Raw genomic sequence first — 24918 nt, forward strand, 5'->3', positions numbered from 1 at the left:
GGTCCAGTCCACTCTCACTGAGGCTATTGGGGGTTCATTTTTGTGAATAAAGATTGCAGTTCTCAGAGAATAGGAAGTCAAGATCTTTTGGGCTGCTTAGACATCTCGAAGATACTCATTGAGGGTGCTTTCTCAGATGCCTTGGGAGTCTTCTAAATATCTATTTGTCATAATTTACCTATCCAGTGTGCTGGGACTGACTGAAAGGTTGTTATATTCTTAGGTGGGACCAATAGGAAAAGCACATCCAAGATAAAAGTGCTATCTTTCCTCTATACTTCTTTGAGTTGCACCACACTTGGGTTAATAGCTCCATTCTAACCATTACCTACAAAGAAGGAGACTGAGAAAGAGAAACAGAAAGGACTAGGAACCATGAGAACAGTGTAAACCATGCCCACTGAGGATGAATTACAGGAACAAAGGATATTTTGCCTAAAAAATAGAAGACTGAGGGTGAAATAAAAGTCCTTTTTAGAAAACTAGACAGTGGTTATGAGGAGAGAGAATCCATAGGCTTGGTGAGCAATGTGTGAACATCGTGGACAAGTCAGTTTTGCTTAAGTCTGAGTAGCATGTTTGAGGCAGTTGATCTGCCCACACTGTAATGGGCATTGCCTTAGGAGGGAGTTAATGGCCTGTTGCTATGCTACAAGTCTTCTTTAAAAAAAAAAATTCAATAGGTTTTTGGGGAACAGGTGGTGTTTGGTTACATGAATAAGTTCTTTAGTGGTGATTTCTGAGATTCTGGTGCCCCCATTACCCAAGGAGTGTACACTGTACCCATTGTGTAGTCTTATCCCTCACCCCTCCTCCCACCCTTTCCGCCAAGTCCCAAGGTCCATGGTATCATTCTTATGCCTTAGCATCCTCATAGCTTAGTTTCCACTTATAAGTGAGAACATATGATGTTTGCTTTTTTATTCCTGAGATACTTCACTTAGAATAATGATCTCCAGTTCTATCCAGGTTGCTGCGAATGCCATTATTTCATTCCTTTTTATGGCTGAGTAGTATTCCATGGTATATACATACACCACAATTTGCTAAGAGTCTTCTTTAAGAGGAGGATTGATGCTGAGGATGCTAAGCAGAGGAGACTGGGGTTGGGGATTTCCAAACCTGATCGATCATGCAATTGCCTAGAGGAGTTTAAAAAAATCATAGACTCTTGAGTTGGGGGTGGGGAAGAATCTCCCACAGGTGATTCTAATGGTCATCTGGACTTGGAAACCATTGAATCAGAAGACCTTTAAGGTATCTTCAAATTCTAAATTTTGACAAACTTGTCTACACCAAGTGTGGCCCCCAGACTAGCAGCATCAGCATTATCTGGAAACTTACTTGAAATTCCAGTTCTTCAACCCCACCCAAGACCTACTGAATCAGAAGCTCTAGGGATGGATTCTAGCTATCTGTGTATGCTAAATACACGGGTGATCCTGATGCCTGCTCAAATCTGAGCACCACCGATCTTCAGTATTTATTAGTCATTCTATTTTTATTCTACATATCAGAGTCATGAGTTCCATTGCATTTACCACCTAATATGTTGTAGCCAGCCTTAAAGGTGGCCACTAGAGAATCCCAAAGGCAAAGCATTCCCTGCCTCCCACTATTTAGGCCCTTGGGTATTTCTTTCTCCCATGTTATCAGAGTTAGTCTACACGTCCACTAGAGTACAGCAGATTGATGGTATATCAATCCTGAGGCTAGATTTTGAAAGACAAGGCTTCTGTCCTGCTCTTTCTTGGATCACATGTCCACTGCCATGTCATGAGAACACTCAGGTATCCCCATGGAGAAGCCCATGTGGAGAGAAACTGAAGCTTCCTGCCAACAGCCATTAGGAACCCAAGGCCTCCAGACAGAAATTAGGCGACATTGTGGATGTGGATCCTTCAGCCTCAGTCAAGATTTCATATGACTGTAGGACTGGCTGACAGCTTGACTGTAACCTCATGAAAAACCCTGAGCCAGAATCACCCAGCTATTCAGCTCTTGGATTGCTGACCCTCAGGAATAGATGTCTGAGATAACAAATGTTTGTTGTTCTAAACTTCTAAGTTTGGGGTAATTTGTTACATGGCAATAGAGAACTAACACTAAACTCTTATTCTCACATCTGCTCTGATAAATTCCACTCTTGGTCATATAGGTGTTCTGACAGGAGACTCCTCAGAGAATATTTTCACAGCTAGAGAATAAAGTGGAATTTCTTCTTTTTTTCTTAACCGACTTCATTTGAGCTGTAAATCTGCCTCTAGCACTGACACTGAAATTTGGTGACACATTGATTCATTCTTGGCATTTTAAATGTGTCTATGATAAAATCCCCTCAGGGAATCCTTTCAGAACCCAGTTGGGAGATATCAGGGGCACTCTTTTAGGTCCAGTAGATGCTTTATTCTGCTTTGGCTGGACATTCTGGCTGGGACAATGGGTCAGCCTGAGGGAGAGGTCACGTGGCCTTTTCTAGAGACAAGTCAGAAAGAATGGCAGTTGCAGGGGATGGGAAGTAGTGGTTGAGGCTGGTGATACTTCCCTTCCTGTAAAAGAAACAGAGAGAGGCTAATTGGGTCTTAGTCTTTGCATTTTGTACATTTATATGTATGTGTATGCATGTGGGTTGTTCTTTCCATTTACCATCTTGGAAGTCTTCAAGAATTAGCGTCCAGGACCACTGGTCAAACATTATACCTTTTGTTCATTGCTTTCCCCCTGGTTGGTATTTTCTTGTATGGAAAGGGAGCTACAGAGGAGGGATCACAGAACTGGAGAGAGGGGCAGCAAACATTCTGAGTCTCTGAGGACTAAGGCTAGTCCATGAGAAGCTGGCCTGGGTCTGTGAAGGAGGTCTCAGGTCTCAGCTCTTAAGATTTTCTTCTGGGATTCCAAGACAGTGTCCTCTGCTGCTTCTTTCCACTGGCTGGACTCTGCCTGTCATTCAGGCAGGAGCCACCAGGTGGAGAAATGTGTAGATGACATCCTGGGGACACACATACACACACACACACACACACACACACACACACAGAGGTTCATTCATAACAAACATTGTACATTTATGAAAGTTAGTTACCATTAATTCTCTCCCGGCCTTTGTTGCCTCATCTTTAAAGTGAAAAGGTTAAGGAAAGTGATTTCTAATGTCTGCTCTGAATTTCTAGGATTCTATAGTATTGCAGTTATAACAAGGCTTCTTTTACTTTTTAAAAACGTATTGCAGGTCCTTAAGGTTTTGGGGTCATAGCCATGTTCCCCATTCCTTCCTTTCCCACCGTTTACTTGAGATCTCTCTGAACATCACCTACCACTCAAAGTCAGTTTCCTCAACTTCTTTTTATTTTAAAAATGTCTCTATATTTTCACTTAACTGTTTTTCTTTTTTTCTCTCTCTCTTAATTTTGGACACAAACTTTGTGTGCTTTCTTGGATTTCCTCAACTGCCCTATTTTCTCTCGTTAGGTGCCCAGACAATTCTGAGTTTTCCCTCCTTTTCCAGGTTTGATCACACCATGGGATTTGGTGTTGTGGTGAATGGGGACAGGATGCTGCAATCCAGAAGCCCAGGGGGATTTGCTCACTGTTGGGTAAATCTTGATTGGTGGGAAATGGGAGACTGGAGGAAGATGGTCAGATAAATCCTCCTCCTCCTTCCTGTGAATACTTTAAGGTATGATTTCTCCTTGCAAATCCTACAGAGAAGCCCAGCATGTCAAGCAAGCATGTCTCATGAGTGATCTGCTGTATGTCTGTGATGGTTAATTTTATGTATCAACTTGATTAGACCATGGGGTGCCCAGGTGTCTGGCTAAACATTATTTCTCAGGTGTTTCTGTGGGTGTGTTTCTGGATGAGATGTGCATTTTAATCAGCAGACTGAATAAAGTAGATTGCCCTCCCTAATGTAGAAGTTCCAATCAATTGAGGGCCTGAATAGAACAAAAAGGCAGAGGAAAAGTGAATTTGCCCTCTGTCTAACTGCTTGAGCTGGGACATCAGTCTTCTACCTTTGAACTGGAACTTACAGCATTGGAATTCCTAGTGGTCAGGCCTTTGGACTTGGACTGTAGAACTGTATTGCTGGCTTTCCCTGTTCTCCAGCTTGCAGATGGCAGATCTTGGGAATTCTCAGCTCCATAATCACATGAAGTAACTCCTTATAATAAATCTGTCTCTCAATGTCTCTCTCTCTGTGCCCCTGCCCCCACTCTGTTCTTCTCTCTCTCTCTCTCCATGTATAGATATATAGGTCTGTATGTGAGAGATCTATCTCTATATCTATGTATATATCTCTATCTCTATGTTGTATTAATTCTGTTTCTCTGGAGAACTCTGACTAATACAGCATCTTTGCAGCTTGGTGTGAAGTTGCCACTAGGATAGCAATGCATTTCATCACAGGGCCTTCCATCTGCTTCCATTTATTCCTCACTTTCATTGTCCTGAACTTGCACCCTTCCCCCACATAAAATGTCAGCACTTCAATCCTTGCCTCAGGCTCTGCTTTCTATAGGATCTAGGCCAAGACACCTCGCCCAGGATGAAAAAGTGTCCCTCACCTTTTTAGGCCAGTTATGCCACTTGAGTTCTCCTTTTAATCTTTTTCTTCCTCCTCCATATTTTATTAACCATCCTTCCATTGTTTTGAATCTTCAACTTCTCTCTCTCTGTCTCTAGATTCTTTCCTCTTAGTCTGTAAACATTCTCAAGTATGGCCATGAAAAGCAAACATTCTCTTTATTAAAAGCATTTAACTCCATCTCTTCATGAACACATTTCTTATAAAAGTGCCCTTACTGCCTCTATTAGTTTTCTAGGGGTGCCATAACTAAGTCCCACAAGTTGGGTTGCTTCAGACAACAGGAATTCATTCTCTTGCAGTCTTTGAGACCTGGCTTACAAAATCAAGATGTGGCAGGGCTTTGCTCCCTCTGAAGGCTCTAGGGGAGGATACTTCTTTGTCTATTCCAGCTTTTGGTAACCCAGGAGTTCCTTGACTTGTGGCTGCATCACTTCAGCCTCCACCTCCATCTTCTGTCTTCTCTCTGTATGTCTGTGTCTTCACGTGGCATCTCTCTCTCTCTTACAAGGACACAAGTCATACTGGCTTAAGGACCAATCCTAATGACCTCATCTTAACTTGATTACACCTGCAAAGACTTTATTTTCAAATAAGATTCTATTTCTAGGTACTGGGATGAGAATTTTGACATATTTTTGGTGTGTATGATTTAACCCATAAGACCACCTTAATGTCCTTACTGCTAACTAATTCCTTGGCTTTGTGTAGTTACGTTTCATTCCACAGGTTTCTCCTTGTATGCGTCCCATGAAGGTCATCAATGCCAAGCTCAATGGCTTTTACTCATTCCCCATCTTTGTGACTGTCCTGCAGTGTTTGTCATGAATGCCTTTTCCCTCCTTCCTGAAGCTCTCTACTAACCTCACATCCTGGTTACTGTGCACACCTGTGGCTCTTCCTGTCTTTCAGATACCCTCTTCTCTGACTTTTTCTTCATTCCCCATCTCCAATTCAAGGTTCATTTTTAATGTTGGGGCCTTGGTCACATTCTCTTCTTTCTACACACTATTTTCTGGCCTCCTCCCGACCTTCATGCATCAGTGCTCTCTTCTAAGTAGGGAACAGATATATCTCTCTGGCCTGACTGTCTCCTGAGCTCAGGGCAAGCATTGCCACCGAACAGCCTCAAAAACAATAATCCCCATGTATCCCAAGTACAAGACATCCTCTTTACTTACACACACACACACTCACACACCACCCCCAATCCCATACTACCATCTATCCATTTTCTATTTTGCCTGTATCTATGTCAGTCTTTGTGATACTGCTCAGAGACTTCTACAAGTACTTGTGGTACTTTGAATGTGGATAGGCCCCTGAAGCAGTAGGTGAGAGTAATCCATTGAATTGTGGCTTATTGCCATTATTGTGACCCAATCTTTAGATTCACCCTATTGAGGCCTAGAGAAGTTTGATCTACACCCGATTCTATCGTCTGAGATCCTCAAAGCAGCACCAGAACAAGCATACATATGCAGACAACTTAGGAGTATTTGTTTTGTGGACTGCATATTTGTATACTCCCAAATGTGTAGGTTGAAACCCTAACTACCAGAGGGGTGGTATTTGGAGATGGGGCCTTTGGGAGGCTACTGGGTCATGAGGATGGAGCCCTCATGATGGGATTAGTGCCCTTATAAGATAAAATATGAAACTGCTTGCTTCCTCTCATTCTCATTCTTCCTCTCTGTCTCTCTCTCTGCCATGTGATGACACAGCAAGAAGATGGCCACCTCCAAGCCAGGAAGAGGGCCCTCACCATGCTCCTGACCATGGTTGTTCCCTTCCGCAGCATGTGAAATAGACGTTTGTTGTTTAAGCCACCCAGTGTACAGTATTTTTGTTATAGAAGCCTGAACTGACTTGACAATTAGGTAGCTCCGGGCCTAGTTTTAGATCAAATGAGGCCGAAGGGCATCCTTGGATATCTTTTCTCTCATAGGTAAATATGTGATCTTTACATTAATTCTGCATTTTTTTTTCCCAAAGCCTCTGGTAGAGAGCCTCCCAAATAGCCAGCTTCCTGTAAATGTAGCTGAATGGTGGAATTTGCCTGGCTGCTTCTCTTAGTCAGGAAGCCTGAAAAACTGGCACTAGAGGATCTGTAAATGGGAAGCTGCTGCAGCTTCCTGCAACTCGGCTCCCAGATCCTTCATTCCCTGCCTAGCCAGATAGCATCCTAAGGGTGATGTTTAGGATTCAGCATTGAGGTCAACTCAGGAATGAGCTGCTTTGAATCCTTCATTTCACTGATGGAGGCAGATGTTCTGAGTCATTAAGGAACATCCCTATAGTCCCCCAAGGTCTTCTTATATGGCACCTGCCTTTATTTACTTTCTTTTTAGAAAAGATCGCATCATTCTTAGATGGCCATTCCTGGGATGGGCAGAGGGGGCACTCTGTGTGCCCCTTGCCTGCAGTGTGTTGGTGGGAGATACAGTCCCATGGCACATTTTCATCCTGTGACTTTCACCCACAGCTCTGTGGAAATGCTGCCTGGAAGAAAAGCATATCAGGGTACCTTTGGAGAGGTTGTCCTGGGTGGATCCTTGGGGTCTAGAGGTCTCAGCAGAGAGACGAGGGAAAGAAGGAGTGTTCAGGGGTAGTCGTGTATTGGGAAATCCAAGCTTTTGTGTGAGTATCTCCTGTGTTCATATGGAACCCAAGAATTCTCAACTATTCTCGAGGACTCTGCTTGGACCTTGTAAGGATCCGTGCCTTCCTGGAGAGCTGAAAATCGGTGTCAGTCACATTTTCAACAGCTTTTATTGGGTACCTGCCTCTGCGTCTTGTATTGTCATAGCAGTTTACACACAGCAAGCCAGACCAGGAGTGAAGAATTTATGTCATCTGTTATTTTCTTTTATTTGTGAATATGTGTGGGGTTGGGAACTGCGTGCTAGACATGGGCTGAGGTCCAGGCAAGGCACAGGGAGCTGACAGCTGCAGGACATGCTAATTGGTCTGGGAAGGCCTTTGGAATCTAGGAAATTGGCTTTCTGAGCTGGGGCAGGGTCCAGGCAAGGAGGCAACAGGCTGCAGGCATCACAAAGGGACCGGGAACCTCCATGTACCCAATATCTAGGTCTCATCACTCGGAGAAACATTCTCAGCTCTTGGTGACCTTGTCCTCCCTCAACATGATACTCACTGCATATGGACTCATTTGACAATTGCCACAAAGGCTTTGGCCTCAGAGGCACTTGAGGCTTGGGAAGCCAGAGAGTCACCCACACAAAGCCCCACACGTTTTCCTAGCAGAACCAGGATACACACCCAGGCTTCCTGAGGCCACATGTCCTCCCTGTGGCTGCCTGGTCACTCCCCTTCACCTAGCAGCTTTCTTGCTCCCATGTAGAACAGCAGGGCCCAGCGGCCATCTGCACCTCACCATTTCCTCCAGCTCTGTGCTAGAAATGATGCAAGCAGGAAAATCATTTGCTTGTGGACCTACTATGTGTCAGGCACCTGCTGAACAGTAGCATTTGATGCTCTCGACGGCCTTAACAGGTTGGCACTGATCTGTTGATGCTGCAGTTGAGGAGCTTTAGCTTAGAGAGGTTAAATAGCATCCTCAAAGTCACCCAGGACATGCTCTGCTGCTGGAGGGGCTGGGATGCAGCATGGGAGTGTGACCTCCTGAGCACGGACTGCACGGGCCGCCTCGCAGCCGGCATGGTGAGGTGAGATGAGGTGAGGTAAGCTCGAAGCTCCTTGGTGCCAGCCCTTCCACAACCAGAGCTGGGCGGCAGCAGACTCTTCCCCAGCTTACCTGGGCAAGAGAGTGAGGACTGCACGACTGGCGAGTGATACATGGAGAGTGTTGCCACCTGCCTGACAGGCAGAAGATAAACAGCTCCCCATTAAATCTCGCTTAATGCTGATATTTATAAATTTATTCAGCTTGTGTTTACTGAATCAAGAGAATGCCTAATAACATAACGTGCTTCATCTCACATGTTCCTACTAATGAGAATGCAAGTATTGCTTAATTTTTTTTTAACATTTCATTTGCTTTCCACTCACTCCACCCCATTCTGTTGTTGTTGGCTTAGAGTTTAATCTGTTGCTAAACACTGGGAAGTTTGGGCTTCTCGGGTGTTAGTGAGGAGAGAGCCAAGGTGGGTCTGGGGCAGTGTGGCTGGACCAAGGCCTCCAAACTGTGCCCTGTCCCACATGCAGTGCTTGGTGGCCATGGAGTTGGCATACCCAAAGGATGGGCCATACTGAGGGAAAATGAAAGTCCTGGTGTCCTCTGCTGTATTTTGGGGTGGCTTCGTGCATTGGGTCAGGGTTGCAGTGTTTGGGGGCTTCGGGACAAAAAATTTAGAGTAGAGCAGTGTCCTTGGCTTTGGACAGACAGGAGGATGGACAGAATGACCAAAGAAACATAAGCAACATTTGTGGGGTGTGGTATAGCTGTGTGTGAGGATGAGTGTGTGTGTGAGAGGGGTGGAGGGCTCCGTCTCTACTTTGTTTAATCTGCTTACTGAGTTATTGGTTTTGTTTTTTGTGTTTTTTTAAAGAAAGCCTTTCCCTGGCTGCTTATCGCCCCAAGGTCAGCTGTGCTGGCTGCTGCAGGTTCAGTTCTGGGGTACCCAGGGCAGTCTTCACCAGGCAGGAGGAGCCCTCGGAGTGGGGCAGGGAGAGATGGCAAAGAGATCAGCAAAGCTCATGAGGGTGTTTGGAAATGCATTTGGCAAAGAAGTGACGGTGGAGTGAGCTGAGATGGTCTGTGCTGGGCTTCCTTGGGTGGGGTGGGTGGGAGAGGGGAATGAGGGTGCCTGGCCTCAGAGGCCAGGTGGACAATGAGTCGAGTGGGGTTGGGGGGCACCAAGTAGAATTCTGGAGCAGGGAGGAGGAAGGCCGCGGAGAGGCTGTCCAGTGAGGCAGGACCAGGATGGGGGCACACAGGGGACGGGAGAATGGAGGGAGACTAAGTCTGATTCAGGAAAACAAAAACAGAATCTGGGACGAAGCAGTGGAGGAACTGAGATGGGATGTAGGCCTTCCACAACCTTTCCTTCCCCATCCCACCACGTCCTCTGTTTTCCCAGCTCCACATCTTCATACTCTATATCCACCCAGCACTAGATTTTCTTTTTGATGTCTTCTTTTTCTTCTCCTCTCCAACAGCTGTTCCAGTTCCTGCAGGCCACCGCCCAGGAAGAAGGGATCTTTCTTCCTGGTGAGTCCCAACCAGTCAGCCCAGGCTCCTGCAGGCAGTGGTGTTTGCTGGTGGCTGCTGCCCCCTGCCGGACAGTGACAACCCAACTCTAGGAAGGCGGGCTGCAGAGTACAGTCTTCTGTCCAGTCGGAGCTCTATCCCTCCCTGGGCTTCTTTAAACAAGAGGAGAGAAGCCTGTGCCCAGTGTCTCCTTGTCCTCCCTACCTAGAGCCTTCACTTCTCTCTTCTTTCCAGAGTGTGCAGACCCAAAGCTTGCCATCAGTGCTATCTGGACCTTCAGAGACCTAGGGGTGAGAGGAGCCAGTGTCACCATCTTGTCTCCCTGCTCCCACCCCAATAGAGTGGCTCAGGGAAACCCAGCTATGTCCCCATCACTCCACAGGGCTGGCCTGATGGTGCCTCATTAAGACCCTGGGATTTACTTGGTGTCTTCCAGCAATAGATGTGGTGATGGGTTGGAGAAGGTGGGATGGTTTCCTGCCTCTTGGTCTCCCAAATCACTGGCTCATCCTTCTAGGTGGGGTATTGGGGCTGCTTTGAGGCAGCATTTGCACTCAAACACTGAGGCCTAAGGGGTCAGAGGTCTCAAGGCAGGTTTCTGGGGGACAGGCCTGGCCCCTGGGCCATGTGGACACAGTCCCTGTGGTGAGTGCACTCACGGCCCATCTTCCATGGCCCAGGTTCTGCAGTAGACGCCGAGCCCTGCAGGCCCCAGGCTCCACCTGTCCCCTACTTTTGCCAGCCTGGACAATCAGGAAAAACTAGAACAGTTCATCCGGCAGTTCATTTGTAGCTAGAACTGTGAGGAGGAGCCTGTGCCGAGACTTCTGAGCCCCAGAACACAGCTGTGTCCTAGAGCGAGAAGATGGAGAGGAGGCTGCAAACCCTTAGCTGCTCTATAAATATAATCATTGAGGCTTGATTGTCCCTTGCCATCTCTTGCTTTTTCCCTTCTTTGATGTGATAAACAAGGGGACGAGACGAGTTGTCTTTTCCCCAGCCCAGCAGCATCTTTTTGGCGTACGTGTGTGTATTTGCTCTCTTCTTCCCCAGTCCCACAAAATGCCCCAACTTGTCCCATGAAACAAAGCCCAAAAGAAGACAAACAGCAGAAGCCAAGCTGCTGCTTTGACCCGACAAATTTATTGAAGAGAGCTCTGTCGTTCTCCTTTCTACCGAGAAGAGGCGGCTTGCAGGGCTGGCACCTGTCCACACCTGTCACTGGGCCTTTCCCTGGGCTAGGCTGAGTGGGAGCAAATGCCCTCATCCTATGTGCAGGGCCTGTGCAGGAGCCATCACACCACCTTGTTGATGATGACACCTAGTTCTTCAATCTCACACTGGACTTCATCCCCCTTCTGCAACAGAGCAGGCCATAAGAGTGTCAGCCCTTCCGTCAGACACACGTACACAAGCCTCTACTTCTCAAGTCTGAGCCAAGCCTGCCAGGCCTTTGGGGCCCTTGCTCTCTTTGCTTTTCGCTAACCTACCTTGAGAAAGACAGGAGGTTTCCTGAATACACCGACACCTGGGGGGGTCCCAGTTAGGATGACATCCCCTGGATAAAAGGTAACAAACCTGGATCAAAGCAGAAGGACCCGGTGAGACCAGGGGCTGGCTGAGGTGGCCACAGCCAAAGGTGGAGGGCTCAGGTCAGCCTCCACATGTGTGGCAGGTGGAGCAGGGCTGGCAGGACAGCCCCTGTCACTCACTGGGAGACCCAGGCTATCAGGTCCTCTGTCTTGAATACCATCTGGTTGGTGTTGCTGCTCTGGACCACTTCCCCATTCACTCGGCAGCAGATCTTTAAGTTGTGTGGATCTGAAATGCAAAGATGGTACCTTGGAGTTATCCCTTTTCCCCTTCAAACCCCCCAGTATTTTACAAACACAACTGTAGGGGTGCTTCGTGACTTGGCAGGTGAAAGGGCTTTAAAGTGCCCACACTGACTCAGTGCACTACATTAGAACTTTCTGTATAGACATTGGCCTTCTCAGGCCTCCCCGCATCCCCACCAAGAGCACCAGGCAGTAGTAACAGGGATGGGTTGAGAGGATGTTCCAGACTCTGAAGGGGGAGAGAAAAATGGCTAGGGTTTTTGCCTTGAAAAAAATAAGGGCATCTGTCTACAGCATAGGATGACACGTGTAGATTGACTCGGCAGGGCCAAGCATGGTGGCTCATGTCTGTAATCATAGCACTTTGGAAGGCCAAGGCAGGCGAGAACTGATTAAGCTCAGGAGTTCAAAACCAGCCTGGGTAACTTAGTGAGTGCTTGTCTCTACAAAAAATAGTAAAAACATTAGTCAGGCGTGGTGGTGCGCATCTGTAGTCCCAGCTACTAGGGAGGCTGAGGCGGGAGAACTGCTTGAACTCAGGAGGTTGAGACTTCAGTGAGCTGGGATTGGGCCACTGCACTCCAGCCTGGGTGACACAGTAAGACCATGCCAAAAAAAAAGACCCAGCATCTATAAAGCAGTGAAGCAATGGTTCTAGCCGGGACAGAGAAGCCTCATGTACCGGATGCTGGCAGGGGATGGATTACTGTAAGAACATCCTGGCTAACCAGCACTTTTAGTTGCTGGTGGTGGTCCTAGTGTTCTACCACCCTTAAATAGAGCAGCTGAAACACAATTTAACTTTGCCGAGGACTCTGTGTGGGTGCTGTGAGGCACTGGGGTCTTTGGTATCCTGGCATGGCTGGCCCATCTGGACACCCCCCACCTCCACCACAGTTGTGGGTGGCTGTGTAAGAGGCTGCGCTCTGCCCTCTGGGGCACTGCCCCCATCCTGGCGCTGTATCCTGACTGTGTGCGGTCAGTGCTGTTCTATTTCCACAGTGGCTGGGTGAGTCACACTGGCTTTCATCTCCTGTAGTGTGGAAAATGCCTCGGCCTTGGGATAACTATGCTCCATGATGCTCAACTTAGATTGTTTCAGAGGTGGCAGCCACAGGAAGCCCGATCCACCCATCAGCTCAGTGTTCTTTGTAATTTACTTCACGCATGCAGTTTCACATCCTCTGCAGTTGTGTTTCCCCTAGGGGGCCTGGGAAGGAAGCCCATGGGAGAACTTGTGGCTGAGGATAAGAGACTTGCCCTGTATGGAGTCAGCAGTGAAAGGGCGGCCAGGGAGGGCAGGTGCCACATGTACCTGAACCCATGCTCCTCCCTGAAGCACTGTTCATCTGTGCAATGGTAGGTACAAGGGGGCAGGGATCAGGAACCTACCTGCTACACTGTCCTTGGTCACCAAGGCAGGGCCCAGAGGGCAGAAGGTGTCGAAGGTTTTTCCCAGCAGCCATTGTTTCCCATTACGTCTCATTTGCCAGTCACGAGCACTCACGTCATGAGCCACAGTGAAGCCGGCCACGTGGGCCATGGCATCTGTGGCCTATGGGGGCAGGGGATTTGGCCATACAGGAGGTTAGATCATGGGTGACACCAACACCTATGGCAAGGGATCTCTAAGCTGTTATCCCATGTTAGCAGCCAGAGCCAGCCAAAGGTGGGTGAAGGGAAAGGCAGTGTCAGGGAGCAAGGAGGCTGACTGCTTCCTAGTGTCAGGGACAGCTGGCACCATGTGTTGGTGAGTGAGGTCAGAACTAGGAGAGGCAGGAGCTGGGGCCTCTGCTGCACTCTGGACTGGGAGCCCACCCTTTCCACCTCACCTTGATGTGCTTGCCTTTCTTTCCAATGACCACAGCCAGCTCCACTTCCCAATCTACCTCCTGTAGGGTGGGAGAGGAATAGTGAGCCGCAGTGGCTTCAGGGCCCACTGTCCATGCTGAGAGGCTGCACACCATGCTGAAGGGCCTCAACCTTTGTCAGTATGGCTTCGCTGCCATCCCATGTTTGCCATCACCACGAACCAGAGCCCAGTGAACGACAAGGGAGGTGTGACTTGTAGACCCATACATTTTGGGCAGTGGCAGACAGCATCATGGGATGCAGGCACAGGTCCCCACACCACTGTGACTGCAGAAGAGCAACACGTGTCTAGGGCACTGAGAGTTTAAAAGTCACTCTGGATACTTTTAACAAAGGATAAATACGAAGTAATATCCGCTAGCAATATGTAACCTTACTCTGTGTCAGGTACTATTCTAAGTGTTTTAATCTATTAACTCACTTGAGTAAGAGAAAGATTGACATCCCACAAAGGACTTGAGTAAGCAATTCACAAAAAAGTAACAGACATGGCCACAAAACATGAAGAAGTGCTCAGCCTCTCCCATAATCCATAAAATACACTATAAAATAGATATAATTTGGCCTTTAAAATTGGTGGCTCTTTCTAATAATAACCAGAGTTGGTGTAAGTACACCCGACATCCAGATGTTGGTCTCTAATACCACTCCCCACTAAGGAGCACCGGGTTCCTTGGGGAAACGGCTAATTCCAGTTCCAAGACAGACAGTACATGATAAGCCTAGAACATCTCGGCCAGAAAGCTAGGATATACTAAAAGTGACGGGAATGGAGCCAACTTGAAGGCCCCTCACTGGCCAAACTGAGGTCACCTAAAGAATGTAAATGATGAATTCCAAACAATTGAGTAAAAACAGAATTCACAGTGATATTGAAGACAGGAATAAAAAGGAGGGAGGCAGCTTTTCTTCATAGAAGAATGCCAGCCAATAAAAACAGAAGGCATGATTGAGAAGTCATTGATCTTGTCTGGGAGTGGTAGGTCACGCCTGTAATCCCAGCACTGTGGGAGGCCAAGGCAGGTGGATCACCTCAGGTGAGGAGTTCAAGACCAGCCTAGCCAACATGATGAAACCCCGTCTCTACTAAACATACAAAAATTAGCCAGGTGTGGTGGTACACGCCTATAATCCCAGCTACTCAGGAGGCTGAGGCAGGAGAAGCACTTGAACCCAGGAGGCAGAGGTGTGCTGAAATTATGCCACTGCACTCCAATCTGCACAATAGAGTGAGACTCTGTCTCAAAGAAAAAAAAGGTCATTGTTCTCTAACCCCCAATGCAATAATAGATTCAGTCAGGATGACCACAGCTTCCCTGGATGAGATGCTATGGGGCAATAAGATAGTTATGTGATCTCAAACTACCACCCATAGATTGCTTATTAATTACAAAAATGGAAATGCATCTTCACAATGGAGGCACCTAGTGAACGTCAGCTAAACCAAGTGGTCGAATTCTGGGACCACTGACATAAGCCTCCCAGTGGGATGCGATGGGAAATGTGTAACATCTGCTTTGTAGATCTCTTGATAAAAATGCTTACCCTGACACTAATCATGAAGAAACAACCAGACAAACCCAGGATGTGAAATATGCTATGAGACAACTGGATTCTTCAAGGAAAGGGCAGGGGGGATTGTTTGAGAGCAGGAGTTGGCAAACTATGGCCAGCTCAACATCTGCTATAATCAACTTTGACTGGAAACCCATCATTCATTTCTGTATCATGGTTTTCACACTACAACAGCAGAGTTGAATTGTTGCAAAACAGACCATATGACACGCAAAGCCTAATATTTACTAATTTGCCCTTGATATGGTTTAGCTCTGTGTCCCCACCCAAATCTCAACTTGTAGCTCCCATAATTCTAACGTGCTATGGGAGGGACCCGGTGGGAGATGACTGAATCATGGGGGTAGGTCTTTCCCATCCTGTTCTCATGATAGTGAATGGGTCTCACGAGGTCTGATAGTTTTAAAAATGGGAGTTTCTCTGCACAGCTCTTTTCTGCCTGCTGCTATCCACCTAAGATGTGACTTGCTCCTCCTTGCCTTCTGCCATGATTGTGAGGCTTCCCTGGCCACGTGGAACTGTAAGTCCAATTAAACCTCTTTTTTTTGTAAATTGCTCAGTCTCGGATATGTCTTTATCAGCAGTATGAAAACAGACTAATACAGCCCTTTAAGAAAAATCTATGGAACCCTGTCCTAGATTGAAACCACTAAAGAGATATAACTGAATACAGTGTGTGGCCTTGGTTGATCATGGAGCAACAAACGAAGTAACCAAATTAGAAGTCATCTTTGGGGAAGTCAGCAGTACTTCCGATTGGGAATTGGGCCAATTGGATTTCGTATTAAATATTATTCAAGTTAATTTTCTTGGTTGTGATAATGGTGGGATGGTCATGCAAGCCATTGTCCTTATTCTTAGAAGATGCCTATTTACGTTTTTATGACTAAATTGTCTTAATATTTCCAATGTGCTTTAAAAGGTCCCCTCCACACCATACCCTGCAAAAAAAAAAAAAAAAAAAAGTGTGTGTTTGCCATGTGGAGGGCAGGGAGAAGACAAGGGAGAAAAAGGATATATGGCCAAATGTTTACAATGAAACCAGGTGGAAAAGTTATCTGAGTGTTCACTGTATTATTTTCCCAGCTTTTCTATAATTTTCAAGGCATTTCTAAAATAAAAATCTGAGAGAAAAAGTAACCAGTGTTAGTAAGGGTATATACACTACTGGTGGATGTGTAAGTTGCTTTTACAATTTTTTAAAAGGCCAATTGGCAGAATTTTTCAAAAGTTTTGAAATACTGCCTATATGCTGACATATTTAAATTCCAAAGGGTTTATTCAAAGGAAATAATAACGTATTAATGGACATGCAAAGCCTTTTCTACATAAGGATGTTTACTGCAACATTTATTTATAGAAGCCAAAAACTAGAAAGAGTATCCAGCAGTAAGGTACTCAGGAATAAACTAATCTACATAACAAACTCCGTGGTAACCTAAAATACGTCAGGGCGAATACTTAATGGCATGAAAAAATGCTCCTGATGGAGTCTTAAGTAAAAGGTAAGTATATGTACAGTATAAACATATACAGGAGCAGAGAAACACCGGGAAGGTAGACAGAAAAACATTAATATTCCGAGCCATGGGCAGTGGGATTATGGGTGATGTAATTTTTAAATGTTTATCTCTGTTTTATCTACAGTGAAGGTGTATTGCTTTTGTAATCAGGAAAACATGTACATTAACTTTTTTTTCCAAGGCCAGTGTTACTACTGTGTGTATAATCCTGTAGAGTTTCTGTTGAATGCACTATTGAGCGAGAGGTGGCTCCAGTAGGCTCACTACTGAGCTCAGAACGCCCTTGTGATGGGCCCAGTGACTAGGGAGGGCAGTGGGGAGACACTGACCTGGCTCTGTGGTGGGAGGACCACCTCATCATAGGGCCCCACGATGGAGCTGGCAAACTTGCTGAAGATGATGGGCTCCTTGGGCACGGGCACGTTCTGTTCTTTGCAGTGGTCCACATAATTCATGCCCACACACACCACCTTATCTGGCCGTGTGACTGGAGCCAGGAAGGTTACCTCCAACCGTGGTAGGACTGGCAACTGGGCAGCCAAGGCTCTGTAGAGACCAGAGCAGGTGAGAGGGTCTGGCTGGGAACAGGTGGGCAATCCCGGGCAGGCTGGGCAGATCCTGCAGCAGCTACAGGTTTTGCTTTTTGAAATCTATTTCCTAGCTCTATCAACCATCAGAGTCAGTGTGAAAATCACTGACTATTGTCCTTTGCTATCAGAGCAGGGCTTTTATTTATCCAGTATTGATTTCCTCTCCCCCTTAGGTAACTCATGTCCACGTAAAAGATACAAACTGGAATACATGGAAAGGTCTCCCTTTCCCCTTCTTGTTACCCCGTTCCCCCGGCTCTTTGCAGCTACTCTATGGATATTCTTCTCCCACCCTTTTGTATGCAAATGATAGCATACTATTTACATCTTTTAAAAAAACAACTGACTTTGGAGATCTCTGCTTAACAATATGTAACAATACATAGAGAGTGTCCTCTTTATTTCTTGTGGCTGCATATTGCTGCTCTGTAGAGATATACCCAAGTCCCTAATGAGAAGCATGGAGATTTCCAGTCTTTGCAGAATATGGCAATATGGGAACATACTGTTAATACTGTGAGCTGTGAAACATTTGTATTTTTTTCCATTTTAATAGATGAAAATGACATCTTAAAGTATTTTTAATTTATTGTTCATCAGCTCCTTAGACCACATTCTATAGGGGTCCAGGCTTCAGGACCCTAATCTCACCTAATCTAGTCCAAACCCAGGAACCAACTGTCTTATAGAAAACCTCCTTGCAGTCCTCTCTCCTTGTAGGAGCTGGGAGTCTGTATCACTCCCCCAGCTGCATAAGATGCCTTTTAGGACCCCCGGGCCCAGACCCATCAGTCAGTCCAGGACTTCATTCCCAGAGGAGGCAGCGTGATGAAGTATAGAGTCCTGGTTCCAGCACCAAATGTATGGCCTTGAAATTGTTAATCACCTCCCCTAGCTCTCAGTTTTCTCCTCTGAAAACTGAAGATGTTATTATATAAGATTTCTAAGGATCTTTTAAGAGAATGGGAGAAAAGGAAAGGTGGGGTTACTCTGCTCCCTTGCAAGAGAGCTACCTGCTGGTGCTGTTTCCCAGAGCGGGGAGGGTGCAGGGGGACCAGGGCAGCCACGTCAGGGCGATGCTGCCCACTTACTTACCTTCTTGCCACTGAGAGGGTGGCCTCTCCCTGCTCTAGGAACTGCGTCATCGTCTTCGGGAGTGTGGGGTCGAAGGCATTGAGGTTGATAACGCCTCCACCATTCCCTGTCTCCAGGCCCAAGTGAGGCCCCACCAGGTGGGGTGCCTGGAACTGCACTAGTCTCATGTCTCTGGAGGGTTGAAAGGGCCACTTCTGAGCCTGCAGCAGAGCTGTGAGTAACCTTCTTTTACCAGACACCAGCATCAGAGCCTGCAGAGAAAAACACAGGATCCAGGAGATGGAGGATCTCAGAGCCATCATCAGGATCCCTGAAATTCCTAGGGCTATAGCCCAAGGCCCTTTGCCCCATCAACCGTTCCCTGCATACCACATGGGAAGTGGTCCAGGCTTGTATTTTCCCTGCTATTCTTCATAAGGTGAAACTTTTCTAGAGGAGCAACTACTACATGCTACGCAGTAAGTCCCAGGGATTCCAGCGTTCCTTCAACCAGTGCTTTCTGAAAGTTCCCACTGTGCTTGGCTCTGCTGTAGGTTTTGGGGAAACAATGTAGGTGAAACTCAGCCCTGCCATTCTCCCTGCACAGGCCACAGATGTAAACAAGTGACATAAGATTCAGCTATCAGGACTAATGCTGTGAAGATGGTCAGGGGCTCTACCCTTGTCTAGTTTCTTGAGGAAGTGATGTGAGCTGAGCTGGGCTAAATGAGCAGGACCAGGAATTAGCTGGGTGGCAGCCCAGCATGGGCAAGTGACGCTGGTGAAACTGGCTTCACAGCGGCCATAAGCAATTTTTTAAATGCTATTTTGGTCCTGTTAACCTCCTACTTAAAATGGTTTCCACTGCTCACATGATCAAGCTAGAACCTCTACCAGGCTGTCCTTGTCTTCTAGGAGCAGCGCCCCCACCTGCCTCTCCAGATAATAATTATTTCGTTTCTCCTGATAGAGAACAAGTTGCTTGAGGGAAGAGGCTGCAGACAAACAACAGGGTCTGGGCCTGACAGCCATCACTTGTCATCTCCCTGGGTCCAGGGCACATGTCTGTCTCTTTCACTGCCCAGCACTGTGCCTGGTGCACAGAAGGCTCTCAGTGACTTTCTGCTGAATGAACAAATAAATGACAGAAGCAGGGGCTTGACATTTCACTACTTGGGAAAGTTTAGTGCTTGTTAACTTCAGGAGACATGGCTGTGCCTTTCCACAAGGGCCAGTTGTAGTGGCTCACGCGTGATATCCCTAACAATTTGGGAGGCCGAGGTGGGTGGATCACTTGAGGTCAGGAGTTCAAGACCAGCCTGGCCAACGTGGTGAAACCCCGTTTCCACTAAAAATACGAAAAATTCGCCGAGTGTGGTGGCAGGCACCTGTAATCCCAGCTACTAGGGAGGCTGAGACACGAGAATCACTTGAACCCAGGGGAAGGAGGTTGCAGTGAGCTGAGATCGCGCCACTGCACTCCAGCCTGGGTGACAGACCAAGACTCCATCTTAATTAAAAAAAAAAAATCCTCAGGGCTCAGATCCTGTTTTGAGTCCAAGGCTCCACTTAAAGACAAACACTATTCTCTTGTTTTGTTCTTAATCCACGTCTGGCCTCTATTTCTTACTACATGGTGCCTTCCCTGAATGGTTCCTTGCTCTTACAACAAAGGCGGTATTGTACAGCCTTCTATGCCCAAAAATGTGGAGGCAGCTGATCCCCAGACTCTTGGTCCTCACCTGGAGATTCAATCTGCCTTGTTCAGTTAAAGACTCATTAGACTTAGGTCACCACTGTTGTGGCCCACCAGTTTGACTAGAAAACCGAGGGCTTTGACTTCCCTGCCCTGCTGTCTTACACAAGCACCAACTGTGCCACTGTCAAAAGGCTGTTCGAGCCAATGTGCACACACTCAGACACTCCACATGCTAACATAACAGTAACTGCTGCCGCTGAATGCCAGCTATTAAGTGCTCTACCTACAATGTCTGATTTAATTCTTGACAATTGTGGAAGGTAGGTACTGTTAGCCTCATTTTACAGATGAAACAATTAAGGCTTAAAGAGGTTAAGAGATTTGCCCAAGTTTACACAGTCCTAGAGCTAGGAGAGGAAGGAGCTGGGATGTGAATCCAAGTCCAGGTGACATGAAGTCCTTGGTTCAGAAGCTTGTAATGCAAGCAAAAAAAATCTGGCTTCAGCCCCCATCCCCCTACCAAGGCCATTTTAACCCAGAATGTTGTGGTGAGAAGTGGGGACCTTCCATAGGAAATCCTCCAAAGGCCCTAAAGATTGTAGTGAGAAGTAGGGACCTCCCACAGGAGATCCTCCAGAGGCCCTGCTAACAGCCATGCGTCGGGAAACTACAGGCGCCCTCTGGCTGTTGCCTCAGGGACGAGGCTGGTTACCAGCTCTCCAAGAGAACCCCAGGCCCCATTGACTGTTCCCTTCCCACATGACACACACATGCAGGTTCATTCCAACCTTACAGCAATCCCCTCAGGTAGAGCGCCCTCACCTTACAGAAGAGGACACTGAGACTCAAAGGGATGATGTCAGGTGCCCAAGGTACTAGTCAGAAAGTGGCCCTGGGGCTTCTGCAACAACCACTATGTCACACAGCCCGAGCTCAATCCAACTCTGCAAGAGTCCATAAGCAAAGGGGCAGCGACATGAGGTGGAAACAGTAGCCTCCATCAAACAAAGCCTGAGACATGGGTGTGCACGTCGGATTCCATCCCACCGTCCACTCGCCTGGAACCCGTGCCGGTCCCCCAGTTTCCCCATATGCCCAGCTCCGGCCCCGACAGTTAGTGAGAGCTCACACAGGTCCGCCCCGTCTGTGTGGTCAGAAGCGGCTGGGGATCCGGTGCTAGTTCTGCGCTCCGCGAGAGACCCGCGCCACGGACACCCTTCTGGCCTAGACCCAGCCAGGCTCGTCCTACCTGGCCGCGGCGGCCGATCTTCCTGCGCTGTAGGGTTAGGGCTCGCGGGGCCGAAGGCCAAGGGCGGCGGGCGCCTGAGCAGTGACACCAGTGAAAGCAGCCGGCCGGGGAAATGCAGCAGCTGCTAACCCAGGGCCACTCGGCCGGATCACCCGAGAGACAAGCGGGCGCGATCCTGTGACGTCACAGGCAATGGCCACTAGCAGGGCGCCAATCCCGGAGGGGCGGGCCCATCGTGGGGCGGGCGGCTCCGGCGGGTCTTCAGGCGAGTTTTCAGGCTACCGGCACAGCCAGGCGCCAGCCGCGTTCTCTGGAGACGCTCGCTCTCGGAGGGACCCTGCACTTGCCCGAACTCGAGAGTGGGCGCTGCCCGAAGGTTTGTCCCTGGGCGCTTCGCTGGCCTCATCCGGTCTCGGCCCTGTTCTGGGCCTGGCGCCTTTCCCATTGTTGGGGAAAGTGGTCTAGGAGACCAAGGCAGCGTGCTGGGTGGGAGAGAATGATTTGTGGCTTCTGATTCTGACGTATGTCGTTGAGGAGGGGAGGGATGACTGCCCCTGTTTCACTTATGGAGAACCTGGGGCCAGAGCTGTTTTCCCAGGGTGACACAGGCGGTGAGTAGTGGAGCTGGCATTCCTGACCCCAAAGCTCAGCGTTTCCCAGTCACTCTCAGCAGCCAGGCCTTCACCTGCACTGCTGGGCGCAGGTGGGGAAGTGGGGAAACGGTGCTCCATCCCCTGCAAGAGGGCAGGCGTGCAGGGAGCGGCGGCTGAACTCCACAGACAGCTACTGCTCAGCTCTTCAGCTGCCGGCTTTGAAGAGTGTGAGGGGCTCTGGGCAAGAGGCCCCCACATTACTCAAGGACCAGATCATCAAGAGCTTTACTTGTCCCACAAAGGAGTCTGGACCTTGTTTATGTGCACAGGAGACCGCTGGAAGGTTCTCAGTGGCGTGCCATGGCCCGACTTCTATTTGAGAAGTTTTTCTCTGGCCACCCGTCTAAGGAAAGGTGTCTGGGTGGGTGGTGCGGGTGAGAACAATGGTGGTGCGGTGCGTGGTGGAGAAGGTGAGTGTCCATAGATGTTCAGGAGGAAGAACTGACAGCTCTGAATGACAGGAGGTGGAAGTGAGAAGGAAGGAGGTACAAGGCCAACTCCTGGGTCTCTAGCTCGGTAGGTGCAGGGCCGTTCATGGAGACAGGGCTCCTGGAGGAGCAGCGGGTCTGGGGAGAGGATGGTGAGCTCCGATTTACATGGGACATCCAAAGGGCATTGAACGGTGGGCAGTTGGAGACATGGGTCTGGAGCTTGGGACTTCAGCGTAGCTTGCAGAAGGTTACCACAGATATTGAAATGGAACCTATGGGGGTGGCTGTGATCAGGGGGATTCGCTGAGGAGAACCTGGCACAAGGGTTTCACTAAGCCATAGCTCCCAAAGACTTTCTGAAAAGCTAAGTTACAGCCTGGAAGAAAATATCTGCAAAGGCTATATTTGATAAAAAGACTTGTATCCAGAATATAGAAAGAATACTTAAAAGTCAGTAGGTAAAATCAAACAATTCAATTTTTTAAATGGACAAAATATTTGAACAGACACTTCATCAACTAAGATATACAGACAGAAAATTGGGACATGAAGGCCGGGTGCAGTGGCTCACGCCTGCAATCCCAGCATTTTGGGAGGCCGAGGCAGGCGGATCACAAGGTCAGGAGATCGAGACAATCCTGGCTAACACGGTGAAACCCCATCTCTACTAAAAATACAAAAAATTAGCCAAGCGTGGTGGTGGGCGCCTGTAGTCCTAGCTACTGGGGAGGCTGAGGCAGAAGAGTGGCGGGAACCCGGGAGGTGGAGCTTGCAGTGAGCCGAGATCGTGCCACTGCACTCCAGCCTGGGCGACAGAGCAAGACTCTGTCTCAAAAAAAAAAAAAAAAGAAAGAAAAAATTAGGACATGAAAAGATGCTCAACATCATTAATCATTAAGGATATGCAAATTGCAAGCACAATGTGACACCATCTCACACCTACTAGAATGGACAAAGAAGACTGATTATACCAAGTACTGGCAAGAATGTGGAGGACCTGGGATTCTTGTACACTGCTGATGGGATTATAAAATAGTACCACCACGATCGAAAACCATTTGGCAGTGTATGAAGAGAATTAAACATACACCTACCATATGATCTAGCCATTTCAATCCTGACTATTGACAGTATTGAATTTTACCTTAGCCGTTTGCTTCCAGAAATAGTGAAGGTTAAGGAATCCCTCCACTCTTTTGTTCCAGAAAACCCCCTACTGGAAAGAACCAGTGACTTTCTATATAACCTAGATAAGACTCCCAGATGCTCCCTTGTTTATCTGTGACGAGGCCAGACACAGACCCTCTAAATTCCCATTCTTGGCCTCATAAATGATTAGCTGGACTGCTTGTCCCCACGGATCAATAAGAACAAAAGCCTGTAACCAAACCTTGGTTCAGATTCTCTCCTTTTCCAAGCCCTTGAGCTTTGGCCCACCCACAGCTTGTGCCAACCCACAGCCCTCCTGAGGGTCCCTCCTGACAACAGGCTGTCCGCAGGGTAAGACCTCCTCGATCGTGACACTCTTGCTCAGCCCACTTTCCCATAGCAGTTCTTTCTAGCCACGTTTATGCCTCCCTATACAAAATCAGCCCTTTGCCTAACCTCTGAGACACTTGCAGATCATATGGGAAGCCTGCGAGTGGCTGCACAGCAACGTTTCCCTATTGCAATGGTCACCCCCACACCCCCACAACAATCCTTTAGAATAAATTCGCTCCTTATATAATCCAGATTTGTTTTTTTGTTTTATAGTAATTACCTGAGAAATGAAAAAAAAATGCTTATGCAATGGCTTATACAGAAATGTTCACAGCAGCCTTTTTACAAAATCCCCAAACTGGAAACAACTCAATTTTTCATTAACAGGTGAATGTGTAAACACTCTGTTATAGCCACACTAGGGAATACCACCCAGCAATGAAAAGGGACAAATTGTTGATGCAACATGGATATATATCAAGATAATTATTCAGAGTGAAAAAGAGATTAAAAATGAGTACATATGGAATTATTTCATTTGTATAGAGTATCCTTGGGGGGTACTTTCCAAGACCCCTAGAGGTTGCCTGAAACTGCAGATAGTACCAAACCCTACATCTGCCACGTCTTTTCCTATATATATATGCCAGTGATCAAATTTAATCCAGATGAAGTTAATCTGGTGCTACACGGTTGCTGTCAATCAGAATATGTTTCTGTTCACGTCTTCCACCCACAAATCTAATGCCTTTTCCATCCTAACTAAGCACTTCTCACACACTGTAGCCATAACTTTTGCAGTTTGAGGTGTGACAGCAAAACTGGCACAAATTTCTTTTTCCTTCTTCACAATTTCATGGATAGAAGATTCGTTCTTTCTGTAGATCTTAGCAACCTCATTATGTGATTTTTGTTTTATTTCCTTAAGTCAGGAGCGTTCCCATAAAGGAAGGCTTCTCTTTGGCATATCGGAAATGCCGACACCACTCCCCTTTTGCTCTGGGGCCATTATGAAGTCAGATGATGGTGCCTTGCACAGAAGCACTGCGGTACCACAACAGTGGATCTAATCATGGAGCCAGCTCGTTGGTGACTAAGGGGCAAGGAGGGCAGACGTCATGGAAAAGCTGAACAGAGGAATGATTCTTGTCCC

The 24918-nt window shown here is 47.5% G+C and overlaps 1 protein-coding gene across 3 annotated transcripts; it reads right to left on the minus strand.

Annotated features, from left to right (window-relative positions):
* Window positions 1-7431: 7431 nt before the first annotated feature.
* Window positions 7432-21388, minus strand: LOC101146690 (fumarylacetoacetate hydrolase domain-containing protein 2A). Of its 3 annotated transcripts, none has more exons than XM_063695520.1 (8): window positions 21200-21388; window positions 18273-18523; window positions 16917-17133; window positions 13450-13509; window positions 13010-13172; window positions 11492-11600; window positions 11270-11337; window positions 10901-11137 (listed from the first exon to the last, which is right to left on the minus strand). In XM_063695520.1, the coding sequence occupies exons 2-8, from the start codon at window positions 18515-18517 to the stop codon at window positions 11127-11129; spliced, it is 873 nt and encodes a 290-aa protein (XP_063551590.1). In that variant the 5' UTR covers window positions 18518-18523; window positions 21200-21388; the 3' UTR covers window positions 10901-11126. The 3 variants fall into 3 exon arrangements, 2 of the variants coding, with proteins under 2 accessions (XP_063551590.1, XP_030864116.2); XM_031008256.3 differs by having other exon boundaries at window positions 11270-11357; XR_010129864.1 differs by lacking the exons at window positions 10901-11137; window positions 11270-11337 and adding an exon at window positions 7432-10063 and having other exon boundaries at window positions 11358-11600.
* Window positions 21389-24918: the final 3530 nt, after the last annotated feature.

Source organism: Gorilla gorilla, chromosome 12 (genome assembly GCF_029281585.2).
Source record: "Gorilla gorilla gorilla isolate KB3781 chromosome 12, NHGRI_mGorGor1-v2.1_pri, whole genome shotgun sequence".
Lineage (NCBI taxonomy): Eukaryota > Metazoa > Chordata > Mammalia > Primates > Hominidae > Gorilla > Gorilla gorilla.

Excerpts from the sequence above, each read along its gene's own strand:
- LOC101146690 (XM_031008256.3), bottom strand. The coding sequence starts at position 18,517 with ATGCTGGTGTCTGGTAAAAGAAGGTTACTCACAGCTCTGCTGCAGGCT. Across the intron at positions 11,358-11,491 it reads CTGATAGCCTGGGTCTCCCA|GTTTGTTACCTTTTATCCAG; the intron begins GTGAGTGACAGG and ends GCTTTGATCCAG. Across the intron at positions 11,138-11,269 it reads AACCTCCTGTCTTTCTCAAG|AAGGGGGATGAAGTCCAGTG; the intron begins GTAGGTTAGCGA and ends GCTCTGTTGCAG.